At 35.5% G+C, this 16146-nt stretch overlaps 1 protein-coding gene across 1 annotated transcript in view; it reads right to left on the bottom strand.

Annotated features, from left to right (window-relative positions):
• Positions 1–5962: 5962 nt before the first annotated feature.
• LOC113494073 (orexin receptor type 1-like) overlaps positions 5963–16146 on the bottom strand; it is a 111871-nt gene continuing 101687 nt past the window's right edge. The window contains exons 6-8 of the mRNA XM_026872211.1: positions 12454–12553; positions 7192–7304; positions 5963–6272 (exon numbers count right to left, since the gene is read on the bottom strand). Coding sequence (XP_026728012.1) covers positions 6085–6272; positions 7192–7304; positions 12454–12553 — 401 coding nt within the window. The 3' untranslated portion in view covers positions 5963–6084. The remainder of the gene's footprint in view (positions 6273–7191; positions 7305–12453; positions 12554–16146) is intronic.

Genomic DNA, 16146 nt, shown 5'->3' with positions numbered 1-16146 from the left:
AGTCTTTTATTTTCTTTCACATCTCCCTTTGTCTGTAATCAAATCTTACGAGTCAAGTTTGACCCACTTCCCAGTTTCCGATTGTATTGAAATTTTGCGTATTATTGTGTACTAGGTGACAATGCAATATTATGATGTCACAGAGCTGAAATTCTGGAATTGGAAGGTGGCTATAGGAGCTCCGTAATAATACTTAACTGACCGACATGACTTGTGGAGTTAACTAGCTGAAGTGGCAGTGAACGTGACATGTCTCTCGAAGAAGCGATGGCCGATGGAGCAATCCAACCCTTGAGTGGTCTCTCAGCAAACGGAATGTTGGACGGTCTCCGGTACAAAGGAAAGATACCTATAAAAGAGGCCTATTCGGGAAGGCTTGCAAATGGCCGTGATAGCTGAATAGACTATCGTAGATGGTCTATTATTCATCATCCGCTAGGCCTGATAACATCTATAAAAGATGATTAAAGCTGCATCCGTTTCAGGTGGTTTGGCTTTGGCACTTGCGCTGATGGCTAACAAGGCCTATACGGGAGCGACATCGCCGGTCGCAACGTCCGCAGACAAATTGAGTTCCTGGTGATGTTGGAGGTTGTGCCATTCGTTGGTGACGTAGATCGCGTTTTTTGGAGAGCAGATCGAACCAGGCACTGTCATGCGCGACCAGTCCATCAGATAATTTTTTCCTCCAACTATCACGGTCATCAGAGACTTTTTCCCAGATGTTCGGGTCGATTTTAAACGATACCATGTCGCGTTTAACGCTATCTTTAAATCGCTATTATATTATTATTATTATTCATCATCAGTGATTGTAGTTACAGAATCTGTTTTGATTTTGATGCTTTTTGAAAATGTTTGAGTCATTTTTGTGCTATTCTTGTTGACTCAGGATCCCTTAACAAGGAAAAATTAATAATAACAATTAACAAGTTTAAACCCTTTATTAAAACTTAGGTCTTAGGACTTATCTGGACGAAAAATGCAACGGAAAAATGTCAACAGTCTATTTATATTAATATATTTTCAATTCTTCTCAATTGATATAAACACAACCAAGAAACAAACCATACACTTAAAAGATATTTGATACGATATTTCCCAGACCTAACATAATGGTCTAAGGTAGCCACATTACACCACAATATGTGAATAGTCCAGTCTAGACTCGTATTGTAAGTATTTACGGTCCAGACCGTAGCTATATTCTAAGACTCTATTGTTACCTCGACGATGGCCAATTGGGCAATCAAAGACCACTTTTTATCCATATTAGGACATTTGCCAAGTTGTTATGGCAATAAATACAACGAGATAAGGTGTTATAACATCTGATTTATTTTGGTACAATAATATTTTTTTATATACATAAGTACTAATCTATATCTATACTTCTATACTAATATATAAAGCTGAAGAGTTTGTTTGTTTGTTTGAACGCGCTAATCTCAAGAACTACTGGATCGATTTGAAAAATTCTTTTTGTGTTGAATAGACCATTTATCACGCGGACGAAGTCGCGGGCAACAGCTAGTAGTAGGTACATAAGCTATCTGAAGTACTACGATAACGAGTGACTATCAAAATCTTAACTTATACTCTTTAGCTAAACACAGCAGAAACTTAATTTTACAGTTGTATTTTTATTTTTTGCGACACCTTAATTTTACAAATGGGATAATGGGAGAACAAAATGAATTTGACATTTATCCTTTAATCATTTGTGAAATTTAAATTGTCAGCCATTACTGTTCATGCGAAAGTGCTTAGAGACAAATAGACGGACTGCCAGGCGGACAAACAGTAACAGTATCATGCCTCAGTAATAGGGTTCCATTTTTACCTTTTAGGTACGGAACACTATAAATGAAGCGTCGGTGTTAGAAACGCACTACCTTAATTCGTGCAAATCCCGAATTTTTAATCTCCTCTTTTTCAATAGCAATTTTCCATCTTATAAGCACGTACTCTTACCTTACAGACATCCAATACCTTCTTAGATATCAGATATCACCAGACCGTGAATAAATTACTATATGAAATAGAAACTGTTTTATGAAGAAAGTTATCTAAAGTACCAGGAGCAATAAAGTTGTACCTTCAATTCAATTTTAAAAGGCGTATCCCTCTATAAGAAGTACAATATTAAAACGATTTTATATTGTGAAGGCTTTATCAAAATGAAAATAATTAATTCAAGATAGGCTTTTAAGTAGAACTATTTGAACCTCACGGTAAACATTAAAACAGCACCCTTGTATTATCCGCCCATCATCACGTCCGTGCTTAAGAAAAGGCGCAACAATCTCCATAGTATATTGCCACTCTTCTTACAAAATCAAATAGAAAATGAATACATGAATTCAATAATATGAATTAGGTTATCAAGGGAACGTGTCAATATAAAAAGTTTTTATATCGGCACTTTCGAGATGTTGGGCTCCAAAGTGCCCATAATTAATGATTCAACTGCGGGGTTCCATAATATCATTCTTCAGAAGATGAACTGGCATGGAACTCCATAGATTACTATTCATTTCAAATTTTGAAACTATCGCGATGAAAACGTAAGTCCACCTTAGTGAAAATTTCGGTATGCCCTAAACATGTTTGATCGTTTACGCTTAGTTTGATATGTGCGTCAAACATACATGTTATTATGTTTCAATCTTTATTTCGTTATTGGTTACGTGGCTCATTTCGTACCACTTGCAAAATTTAGTTTGCAGAATCTTCACAAAATTTTACCAAATATTCCACACAAAAATGTTTCATTGTACCTAGCTCTTTAGTTTGATAAAACAGACAAAGTTTTCCTTCGTCTTTACTGGGTAGGTTTAAACGCCATCTATAAAATGGATTCCGAACTACTGTTACTGGTAGACATGGAAGGTACAACATGGTATGTTGACGTAGATTAACCTCTCTATAGCTCATAAAAGAACGTAATTCAGCCAACAGATGGCAGGCAACAAAACATTCATTCCTGATAGTAGTAATCAATTATGCTTTTGTCAAATGTTGTTTTACTATCTTTCTACTTCGCACTTAGGACTGTTTAAGACCGGATGTATCAGCATTAACAGATTATATATTGTTCTATTAAAAACGGGACTTGCAAACACTGGCTTATACTACGTATTCTACCGTTATTTATTCTAACCCGATCTTTGGGTAATAGCAATTGAAAGCACAGTAACTAGATGGCGTTAGTTGTGACTTTCAACATGCGATTAGCGAATGAATCTAAAGATATTCTTTGTAGTGTTTCCAGCTATGGAAAACCACACATAATATACAGGGTGTTTTAAGTCATTAAGCAAGCTTTGTTCCGACTTATTTTGTTGAGGCCGACTTTCAGCCCAACCGGACAAAGTGGCCTATACCTAAGAGTTTTGCATAAAGATATCTACTCAATTCTTGACCTCTTTAGCCTAGCAATACGCTACTCCTTGATAAGGCTGATTGATAAAGTTTTAGACCTCTAGCTACCCTTATCGACTGTCAAAGATGTCAAAATCAGGAAGTCAGTTTTCAATTTCAGGTAGGCCGTTTTCCAGGCAGTTTTGAAACGTTACAGTATGGTCTGAAGTTCACAGTGATGCAAAAATCGGGCGATGAAAATGACAGCCTTTACATATAATTTAATTTATTTTGCAAAGAAAATTGGTCACCCATCACGTTCATCACCGTATCAACCGCTACTTAACCTCGGTTTTTTATTTGCTCGTACTCGAACTTGCACATAACCAAACGCGTTGCAGAGTCAATACAATAAAAAATAACCACGTGTCTGAAGATTTCAGACACTAGCTGGAAACGCAGCATTCCATTTTGAATTCCCTTTTCTAAAATGGCATTAAAATTGCTGACTATAACCAATTTTGAATTCTTCGAGGAGTTCTGCGAGATGAGTCAAACACACATACTAACAAACTTTCAACTGCATAATCTTTGAGTGACTGGTTTTGAAAATCATTTAATAAACACAATTGTTATTTGAATTCTCACAACGTAATGATGTTTTGGTTTTAAAAATTAGACAAATCTTAGTAGCACAAAATGTATTTCAGTTAAATATTAACTGTTCTTCTGAGTAAACAAAGTTTAGTTCATTGTTTGACTAAACGCGCCTTTTATTTCCTCATAAAAATTAAGCGATCAATTTAGTATCTCGTCAAAGAAAGCTTTTGTTTACGCCTCATTCATCATATTTCTTTGTGCCCTTTTCAACCATTATTTTCTTGATTATTTTTCATTTAAATTTTGGTTATAGGTGTCAGAATTTGAAAAGGGTGATATTGAACAGGACAACAATAGGTATAAAATAGAAAAGGCGGATTTTTTTGTGCAAAATTGATGACTGTAACAACCATTGCTTAACTTCGATCTTAGTTTTTAGTTTTGCTATTGTTTGTTATACAATCATCATCTGGGAAATTTTCAATTGGCTACTTTTCATTTTTCATGAGGTATAAACGGACAGACAGTCTAAGTAGTGGTGTTCCGTTTTTATCATATCTAGGTACGAAATTATAAGAAAACACATAAGTTTTTTTAAATAGAGCCTATAGTATACGGTATAGGGAAAATAAAAAGCAGAATGGAAACAAATTTTTATTAGGTTATTAAATGTCTTACAGAATAAAATAATTAATAATGAGGTCGGATTGTTTATTTTATCACGGGAACGCTTTTCCTCCCGTACGTTTGTGACACAGCTATTTAAAAATGCCATTTAGAATACAGAAACATCACAACGTTACAGACGCCATTGGATCTTAATTCAAGCTCTTTAGATTTGTTCACCGACTAGTCATGAATTTTTGACCACAGTTTTGAATGCGCCTGTCGGCTTGTGCAGTTGGTAAAAACGGTAGTATGCGCAAACTCCAAATCTTGAATAAATAGCTTAAAAAAAATACTTCTTGAATCTGTACGGAATTATTATAATCACTTCCATGAAGGGAATTCATATTTAATTTATTTACGCGTAATTATTGAAATTTACCGAATAGTTTTGAAAGCAGTCAGCGTTTACAAGAACTAAATTCATTACAGCGGGAAACGTTAACAATAACACTGTGTTGTGTAAATACACGTTATTATTCAGTCACCTCTTGCGAGACTAATTCGCAAACTAGACTGTGGTTAAACATACATGTTTATCACATAACACGTAGACGTATAAGAAATTTACAAATTGAAATAATTCTTCAGCATCTAAAGGCAAGATTTACAAAGAACAAATCGATCTAAACACAATGACAGCCAATTAGAAAACCTTTATTTTTCTGTAAAATCAGTGTAAAAACTAACTTAATATTTCTAATAAATTAATTTTATAGAATTATTTTATGTTGCAGAACTTGACAATTATCAAAATAAACTGTACAACTGCATTTGTGATGACTAAATTTCAATCCATTGTACTCATACAAGACGAAACTATTATTGAATTGGACATTTTATTATAATAGATAATTTATTTATTTAAATTTACACATTGATGGGCCTTTTTAGAAAAAAAACCTCATTGCAACAAAAAGTAGTGCATCAGATAGAAGTTGCAAAACTGTCGTGCAGTGTAATCATTGTCAAATTCTACAACACTTGTCAGTATGATCTCCCTGCGAGAGTAATTCCGCGAATAGCGAACGGGCGTGTTTTACTTAAAACACGCCGGTTTAAACATGCCTGATGTGACCTTCGTACTTTTTTATGTAAAGCGGGGCACATAGCCTTCGTACTGCCCCTGTAGCCAAGTGACACTTCAACAATCGTTAACGTCAATATAAAATGCTCGGATGCATGGAGACGACAAATCAATGTCACGTGACTTATCGAAACGAAATGTCATTTCCATACATTTGACCAATATTCAGTGTGTTAATGATTGTCAAAATGTCACTTGACTATAAAGGCTTTACTTGATGCCTCAGTTTAAGTAAAAGGCATACGATTTAAAAATCACACTTATAAAGAAGTTGTTTATCACGACACGTTAATACCCGATCACATTTAAGTCTCGAAAAAACGCAGAGAGAAAGTCTTTCAAAATCTTGATGGAGCCAAGTCGACACACTATTCCTTGTAACTATTTCTTATGAAGGAGGTTGTGCATACGTTACGACCTTGTGGCTTTTTCTCGAAGCTCATCGGTTCACTTGATTTCTTCTTTGAAGTAGTAATACGACTCAGAGTTGTGAAGTTTTCAAGGTCACGAGATGTTGTGCAACAGAAGGCTCGTCGAAATTCACGGCGGAATTTCCCTGGAAAATCAAACAAAATAATCGTTATTTAGTGTTATGGAGGGGGGGAGGGTATTTTCGATTTTTCTTTAGGTTTTAAATTTTTTTTCACAACTTTCACATCAGCTTGTATTAAGAGCACTAGACAACTGATAAACATACTTATGTATTTCTAAATACATACATAATATAGATAAATTACACCCAGTCACAGAAAAAATGATCGCGCTTATTACACAAACATTTGTCCTGGGTGGGAATCGAACGACGACCTCCGGCATAGCAGTCAGGGTCACTAGCCTAAATATTTATATTTCTTTTTAGTTGAGAATAATGCATATTATATTTAATTCTTTTTTAATAGGTTTTTAGTAGCTTTTTTGTCATCAATGCTCGTATATCCCTTTGTGAGAGGATCCTGCATACGAAAAAGAGATTTGCGGGTAATATTTAAGTTATGTGCATACGGGGTGGAAGGGATATCTTCGCTTATCCATTTCAAGGATTCAGGCCGGGATTCCGGATACCCGGCATTAGAATTTCAATCCGTTTTAAGGGTTCCACACCCATAGGGTAAAAGCTTAGGATTAAATCGCACTTGAGTGGTTCAATTATTTTATGTTTTTTTTTTACAATATTGCAGCCATCACAATTTTCATTGTACTAATTTTGGAAGGAAAATCCTTAATAAGTCGTCTCTGTGGAGAACATTGTTAATAAAAAGTGTCTCCAGTCTCGTATTTCGCAAAGTAATTACGAGCGGTCAAGGCACTGTAAAATGTTACCAGAGTTTCAAGCAAAATTATTAAAACTACCAACCAATGCGGAAAACTATAACCATTTTCACACCTCTCCCGCATTTTCTTCTTGGATATTCAAATTAATTTAATTTATTTCAAAAAGCCTACATGTCTATGTCCTTTCCTGTATCAGTACTTACCGCTCATAAAATTGTAGATTAATGGATTAATCGCAGAATTCGCGTAGCACAGCACGTGTGATATCAGAGCGAGACAGGTGATCACGTCGTTCTGTTCCATGTCCAAAGTGTACCTGTAAGAGAAAAACGTGAGGTTTTAGTCTAAGGAGATAGCCTAGTGGTGGGGCCGCAGGACTGACACGAAAATGGTTTCAAGTTCGATCCAAAAGGCACGCACCGTCCTTTGGAACGGTTTGGAAATAAATATCACAGCTTGCGTTTTCTGGGAGGCACGTAAATTGTCCTGCAACGCCTGCTGTCCTATTGGTCTATGAGAATAAGGAAACACCTGTATTTGCACACACAATGGTTCACTTTAATACGTCCTTCGCAGCCGGCTGTTATTTACCCACCAAGGCCGGCTAAGGACATCGGTCAAGGACATTACTATACTACACGCATACTAGCTCATCTTATCTGTATTCTGTGCCTAAAGGTAAGTTGCTTTAATCTAAACGTTAATTCTAAAGCTTTCTTTGAATTCTCGCTCAAATTTATTGGTGGTCAACCTGCTGTTAATTTTACTGAGGGAGTGGAAGCGTGATAGCGCACCACACTTCGTAAAGTGGCGTCTATCTGCCACAACTGCCATTTAATATACCTTCAAAAGCAGAGTCCTTGAGCTGACAAGTCAAAAGTCATATAAGTTAACTAGCTGTTGCTCGCGACTTCGTCCCCGTGGGTAGAAGATATGAAAGTTATGATTTATACCTGCCCTGTTTTTTTTTTCACATTTTCCATTGTATCTTCGCTCCTATTAGTCGCAGCGTGATGGTTTATAGCCTAAAGCCTTCCTAGATAAATGGTCTTTTCAACACAAAAAGAATTTTTCAATTTGGACCAGTAGTTTCCGAGATTAGCGCGTTCAAACAAACAAACTCTTCAGCTTTATATATTAGTATAGATGAAAAAGAATGTTATTCCAGTTTGTTATCCATCATAATGTGATTGAACAATTCCAAAAACGAAACTTCGCTTCAAGTATTGTTAGCAAAAGTCTCTACCTGCTTCCTCCTAAAAGATGGAGAAAGAATACCAACAGACAGAATTTCTAAGAGAATTAAACAGCTTCAAATAAGGCCCTCAGATGGTTGACCGCTTTGACATAATTTTCTAGCAAATTTCAGCCTAGTCCAATCAAACTTTCAGCTGATAAAAAGTATATATTCTAAGAGGGCTTTTTTCTACAATCGTTTCTTTTATAGGCACTATTTTCAGATTTCCAAATGGATTATCTTTTATCGTATCAAAGATCCTCGAGAAACTACTGAAGCATTTAGGTACATTTAATTTGAACGAAATTGTCTTGGAGATGATATCTTAACATTATGAAGACTAATTTCTTGCGTCTAGGAGAAAGTTTTCGTCAAAATTCATGAACTTATTATTTTAATTGAATCACTTTTGTAAATAATTCAAATATTCATCATAAATATTTCATGATGAATATTTTTGTTTTGGTCAATGACTTTTTCGTTCGTTATTGTTTCGCTTCTAAGTATTCTGTTCACGTGTAATTGTTTCGTCGGTTTTGTGATATTTTTAAAGCAACGGTCATTGATCCTTTGAAAAGTCTAGCTCGCTTTTATTTATAACGTATTGGAGATGAAAAATATTTTGTTAAATAACTTGTATAGTTTGGTCAACAATATTGAGGTTGACCTATCGTTTTTATTGAGTAAAAGCCTATGCGAGGAGAGGCACAGGTTTTCTGTCTTTTTTGCCGTTACTGTCCCACTGCAGGTTGAAGGCCTTCCTTCGATTTTTCCCACGTTTTTATTCACTAACTTTTCTTGTTTGTTTGCCGTTCCGGGTGGATTTTTGCAACTCGATTTGAGGCACTCCAGATAAGCTAGAAGGCTGATTTTTTCAGGTAGCCTCAATCCCTATGACAATGTAATTTACAAATATGAAAACGGCTGGACCAATTTTGATAAAATTGTAATAGGGAGACATTTTAAAATTTCGGTTTTTAGATTTCTTAAATCTATTTATTATTTCATTCTGTCCGGTCTGATGTTTCTTCCATCCACTTTTTGGTATGTATCCAGATCGTAGTGCCATCAAGGTGTTATCAAAAAATATTTATGACACAGGAATATAAACTTTAGTAATTAATATATACTAATATATAAAGCTGAAGAGTTTGTTTGTTTGTTTGAACGCGCTAATCTCAGGAACAACTGGTCCAAATTGAAAAATCATTTTGTGTTGAATAGACCATTCATCGAGGAAGGTTTTAGGCTATATACCATCACGCTGCGACTAATAGGAGACACAGGGCAGGTGTAAATCATAAGTTATATCTTCTACCCACGGGGACGAAGTCGCGGGCAACAGCTAGTAGAAGATATTAAACCAAATCTCCTCCAACATCCAATCCTAGTTCTACCAATTTTATAGTTCAGTTATGAGACAATATATTGTGGACGTTGTTTTGTAACATTTTGAAAATTCCAAAAATAGTTCGAAACCTATCGGGCACCAAGTTGCTAATTCGATTTCAAGTTAAATTTGATTTTACGTGAAAATACAGCCCGGTTCCAGATGGACGGACTTCACTCTTAGTAATAACGTTATATTTGTATCCTTCTGGGTAAGGAACTATACAACGTTTCATCATTCAATCGTCTTTATCTTAAGGCCAACGAGACGAGCTAAAAAACGTAAACAAGCGGACCTTTACTGAGTTACATTGCGATAGCGAGGGATTATTATCCCCGTCCTTATCACTCGATGTTGTTGGTCGATGACAGCTGTCGTTATGTATTTCGTGGTACAAGGCTTTTTTGTACCACGAAATACATAACGACCAACGGACCAAATGTTGGCAACTGCCGTACTGACTGCTTAGTCAGTACGGCAGTTACCAACATTTGGTCCGCCATGTTGTCAACAAGTCCATTCCTTAATTTTTGTCAAAATTCGAACTTTATAATAGTTAATTCGAATAAAAATGTCATGAACCCCTGAAAGTTTGTTTACATTCTGTATCTCGTCTCGTTGGCCTTACTTATATGTTACAAGTCATTTGTTTGTTTCACACACACGAGACGCTAGACAACGCTGATAACAGTTATTACATCTTATTTGTGAGGCGACATAATCCGTAAGGGGTTAATTAACTCGTAGTTGACGCGACAAATGTTTAACCGGGAATAACCTTGTTTGCTGTGGATGTGTAGGTTTGCTACGAGCCAGTTTTGGACTAGGATAACTTGATTTTGTTGTATCATGCTGTAGCCCGCGCGCTGGACAAATGGAAATTGATCCCATGAGAACATAAAATCGGGATAAAACTGGTATAGACGTTTTTTTGAGGTTATCTATACTCTATACTAATATATAAAGGTGAAGAGTTTGTTTGTTTGAACGCGCTAATCTCAGAAACTACTGGTCCAAATTAAAAAAATCTTTTTGTGTTGAATAGACCATTCATCGCGGAAGGCTTTAGGCTATAAATCATCACGCTGCGACTAATAGGTACGAAGATACAATGGCGATGTGAAAAAAAACAGGGCAGGTATAAATCACAACTTATATCTTCTACCCACGGGGACGAAGTCGCGGGCAACAGTTAGTAACATATACATGTGTACCATGTTTCGTTCAGTGGTTTTTTAATGAAAGAATAACAAACATCCATGCATCCAATTTTTCGCGTTTGTAATATAAGTTGAATTAGTAAGATTTGAATTTTCCTTTTGATTTTTCGCGCGTAGAATTAGGGTATGTTATTTTGTTTTAGTATTGGGTTTGAATGCCGATTAGGGGATAAGGTCACTGGATTTGTCAGATGTAATATATTATTATCTGAGTTGTAAAAATTAAATGAGAAAGACTTGTAGTTTGTATTTACTTGTTTGTGCTTCAAAGTTCACTTTGCTATTAATTCTTGTCTTAGTTTTGTTTGCAGGCCAATTTTACGAGAAGTTTCATTAAGAGGCACGGTTGCTAAGTTAAAAAGCTTTCAATGGTAACATAAGAAGTTGTTCATAAGCTATATTCTTATATACATTATATTAAAAGAACTGAAGAGTTAGTTTGTGTGATTGAAACTGCTGGTGAGATTTAAAAGAAATCAGAGATATCTAATTTATTAACGAAGTCTTAATAAATGATTATTAAATGATGTAACGGTTTACTCACGCGTATTTATCGGGGTAGCCCGACTAGTTTCGGACCCAACCGGAGTCCTTAATCATGAGCAGACGCGGCGGGATCGCGAGTCGAACCAGTTTGACTCGGGTTGGGTCCGAAACTAGTCGGGCCACCCCGATAAATATGCGAGAGTAAACCGCTACATCATTTAATAATGAATCATTCTCACGACAGTTACTATCAAAATATTACGATTAATAAGAAAAACTTCGAGTAGAGGGTGAAATTTAAAACGAATATTTTTTTTTTTTTAATTAGTAACCTTTATCTCCTAAGCAAGGATGGGGCAATTTAATTCAACAAAAGCTCGTTATAATTTGATGAACAGAACTTGTTTTCATGCGATATATTCCAGCTTCATATTTGGGTTGTCTGTATTATATAGGATGTGAATATATTGATTCCACGAAATTTATTGGTCGAATCAACATTTACTGTTCATTAGCCTAAACTAAGGGAAACAGAATTGTAGACAGAGGCTTAATTAAAGAGGATCATATATCAGATAGTAGTGAAAATAGACCTTTTTGCTTTCGTAATAAAATATATTTTTACTGTGAGCATATATATAGAGTTTAGCCTAGATCAAAACAAATGCTAATGCTGGCAATTAAGGTATAAAATGTATGAAAGAAAATGTTACTCTCATAAAACTTAAATCTTTAAAATATATAAGCCATATTAAAATATATATTAATGTTAAATAAAATTCAAGATAATAAAATTAAAAGATTTAAAAAATATAAAAAACGCGTTTTCAATATTACTCCATTCAAAATATATCTAGCCGTTGTATAGTTGCAAATTGCATTATTATTGGGTTTGACGATACTCTGAAAATTTCAGCCTGCTAGCTTATCGGGAAGTGCCTCAAAATTGAGTTGCAAAAATTCGATCGGAAACAAACAAGAGTACCTATATAAAACGTGATAATAAAGTAAATTAAATTATTAATTTTAAAAACATTATATTATGTCGTATATGGACAATAAAAACAACGATTGAATCGTTAACTGTGAATATAAATTAAGTAGCAAACTTCAAGGATAAAACCAAACTTACCTTAGTACGGACAGCAGGTGCACCGGGAAATAGCACACAGCAAACATGATCACGACAGCCACTAACATCTTAGCTGCTTTCCGTCGAGAACGCAGCTGAGCTGTAAGCAATAAAAATGACTAACATCATCAGTTAAAAATAGTAGGTCAAGTAAGATCAGACTCGCGACATTGAAAATTCCGTTCAAGTAAGCTCGTTGGTCGAATTACCGATTTATTTGCCACTCCCGAAAAAAAAATATCTAAAACCGTTTCTTTAACTCCATCTTTACTTTTTGTTAGAGCGGCAGCAAAAATGAATCATATGTGACGACTCCTGTTGTCTAGCTATTACGGTTCATAAGATACAGCCAAGTGACGGAAAGTCACACAGACAGATGGACAGATAGCAGTGAATAGCGTTTTCAAAGAGACAAGAAAATCCTTTTAAGATTAACAGAAACACGTAAAGCTTTCATCCTCGTTAAAGATGTCCGTCAACTCGTGCCTTTGTACCATCTAAACAGATTATAAAACATTGCGGTAATAAAACAAACCAGTGTAAAAGTCACGCAGGATTCCCATCTTAAAAAAAACATTATCTAAGTTACCAATGTTCAGACTCAAAAGAGGTTCGTAGCAAAAGTATCACGTCGTTCGATACTAAAATTGTCCTGAATAAAACGTGAGCTAGGTTAGGTAGGTAACTAGGTTCTGGTTTCCGATTAAAGGACTCCCAACGAGGGGTATTTCATGCATCGACGATTTTCACACTAGGGAATTTAATCATTGTGTCGTTGGTTTCACAAACATTCAATTCACATGCACAAAGATACCTCGAATTTAGGACAAGTATTCGGATCACACAGACGCTTCTGATCGAACCCACGATACGTCATTGAGAATGGTTTTGACGTGATAACCTCAACCATTTTTCTTTCCATACCGTCGGTTTTCGTAGTCCTTTTTTTTGGTAAGGCGGGGAAATCGTCATGGACACCCAGGCCCTCGGGGGAAGAAATGGGCAGTGTCAGACCCTTACTGACTAAACCGGAACCGCCGTGCTACGACATTCGCGTTTTTGTGTCGGTGTATGGCAATGCGTTGTAATCCTTCATACAGGTTTTTTCTAATAAGATTTGAAGAGCCATCGTCCTCAAAATGTGAAGGGAAGCCGCCAGCCTCTTCGGGGTTGTCTACACTCGGTACGCGATGCACTACTTACAAGAGTGGGAGACATTGTTTAGTCTAACTATGCCACTACCCACTTCCTAATCCGAAATAGTGGGAGTGTCTCTGCCGCCATAACAATAACAAAAATTGTAGGTGTCAAAAGTCAGGGATGGTTGGGGTTGAAGTTGAGAAAATACAAAAAAATTGCAGCAACGACAAAAAAGAAACATAAACTGCATAATAACTATGAGATCGGGTGCTACTTGGGTGAAACCGCGGGAAACATCTAGTTAAATATAAATACTAAAATGAAAAAGTTCAAATCTTAGACAGGACTCGAACCTGTGGCTCCATTTACATAACGTTAACATAAAATGCGTAAGGCATTTTAAACGGCATGCATAAAACATTGTAGAGTATTAAATTATCGAATAATTGCTAGTGCTTAAGTCAAATTGATCAATTACAACAACAGGTTTAATTTCCATTAGATTATTTAAAAACAGATATTGCTAACTCTGGCATAAATTATAATTTACTTAATAAACATGTTTTACGCGTCCGACAAGAATTTGTATGATCCTGAAATGCTTGCCTTGAGTGTGAGTGCTTTGAGCATCTGACTTGAATATTTGTGAAATCACTCACGACATCATTGGCCTTTTCCCCACTATGTTGGGGTCGGCTTCCAGACTAACCGGTTTCAGCTAAGTACCAGTGTTTTACAAGGAGCGACTGCCTATCTGACCTCCTCAACCCAGTTACCTGGGCAACACGTTACCCCTTGGTTAGACTGGCTGTCAGACTTTTCAAGCTTTTGACTACTTGTAACGACTGTCAAAGATGTAGGAATAACAGCCGGGACCCTTCAAAATTTTGAAGAGTTTTAGTTAAATTTGGTATTAAATTAAATCAAACCGAACTTTATTGGTCTAGCCTACAAAGATCTAAAATGAAAATAGTAAGCTTTGTTTCACCACAGACTTACTCAAATATAAGACTCTCGATCTGAATTTCTGATAAAATTGAAGATCATAGAAATATTATTTTAGGATCAAACTTTTCAATTTGCTTTATTGCTTTAGGATGAACTTACTTATCTGTTTGAATCAAATAAAATAAAAAAGGTATGAATTTGACAACTCCGTAGCCACCCTTGCAGAACCACAATCTTTATCTCTAATATTAATTATTATAGTATCAAAAAAAAATATAAATCTTCAAATATATGAAATTCCCGTGTCACGATGTTAGTTACCGTACTCCTCCGGAACGACTCAACCGATTTTTACCAAATTTGTATGTGTATTCAGTAGGTCTGAGAATCGACTAACATCTATTTTTCATACCCCTAAGTGTTAAGGGTTGCTCACACTAAAAAAATATATTTAATTTTTTTAGACGATTTTTTTTTATTTCATAATGACGTGGCCTTAAAAAATACATAGAGAAATAATTTATTAGGCAAAACAACGTTTGCTGGGTCAGCTAGTTATCTGTATAAATTTCAACTTGAATCACGGTCCATGAGATACAGCAAGGTGACAAAAGGACAGACAGTCATGCCTTAGCAAAAGCGTTCCGTAAAAAACCTTACAAAAAATACGGTATTTATGTTTTACTAAAATATTCCTAACAAAAATGCGAATTATTTAAAGCACAAATATATTTAAGTTATAATTACAACTGTCCAACGCACTAAGCTAGAACATTAACGGCTTAGTGGAAAAAGAAAATGGCGTCTACGTTTAAAAAACCTTTTTTCAATGAACCATATTAAAATATTATCCTAACGGACCCACTTCGTAGAAAGGCAATATTTCGGATTAATAACATAAAGTATAACATCTAACTAACAATTAAGGCGAAATTATTATTACTTTTGTGTTTATAGAACCAACAATTCCCGCACAAAGGCATTTGAAAAATATTCAAGTCATTCGCAAAAATACATGAGGAACAAGCGTATGTAGATCACACAAGTAATCCCTCACAGAATTTCCAAAATTCTCTCGTTAATATCTATACTCTATACTAATATATAAAGCTGAGGAGTTTATTTATTTGTTTGAACGCGCTAATCTCAGGAACTTCCTGTTCAAATTGATATATCATCACGCTGCGACTAATAAGAGCGAAGATACAATGGAAAATGTGGCAAAAAACAGGGAAAATTATTCATCTTCGAGGGCTTCCATTCAAAAATTCCTAACTTATATCTTCTAACCACGCGGACGAAGTCGCGGGCAACAGCTAGTTAATAGATAAAAACAAAAATACTTTCTTTTCGCACTTGATCCACCGGACGTCTATTTTTAGGTTAACCTAAAGGTGCTTAACATTTATTAGTCTAACACTTCACTGCTAATTGCCAGCTCATATAAAGACGAGAATTATAATAACACTTCGAGGAAATCGGTTATAAATAGTCATGTTGTAAGTTTATTACGAAAATCCGGTTTCCCAAGTGCAAAAACATGGTATATGTATGTTAATAAATTCTTGATGCAGTGGAATTACTGGTTTTGTATAAAACAAGAGA

This window comes from Trichoplusia ni, chromosome 5, assembly GCF_003590095.1.
Source record: "Trichoplusia ni isolate ovarian cell line Hi5 chromosome 5, tn1, whole genome shotgun sequence".
Taxonomy (NCBI): domain Eukaryota; kingdom Metazoa; phylum Arthropoda; class Insecta; order Lepidoptera; family Noctuidae; genus Trichoplusia; species Trichoplusia ni.
The sequence above is the reverse complement of the archived record's forward strand: the minus strand, read 5'-3'. Positions and strand labels throughout refer to the sequence as shown.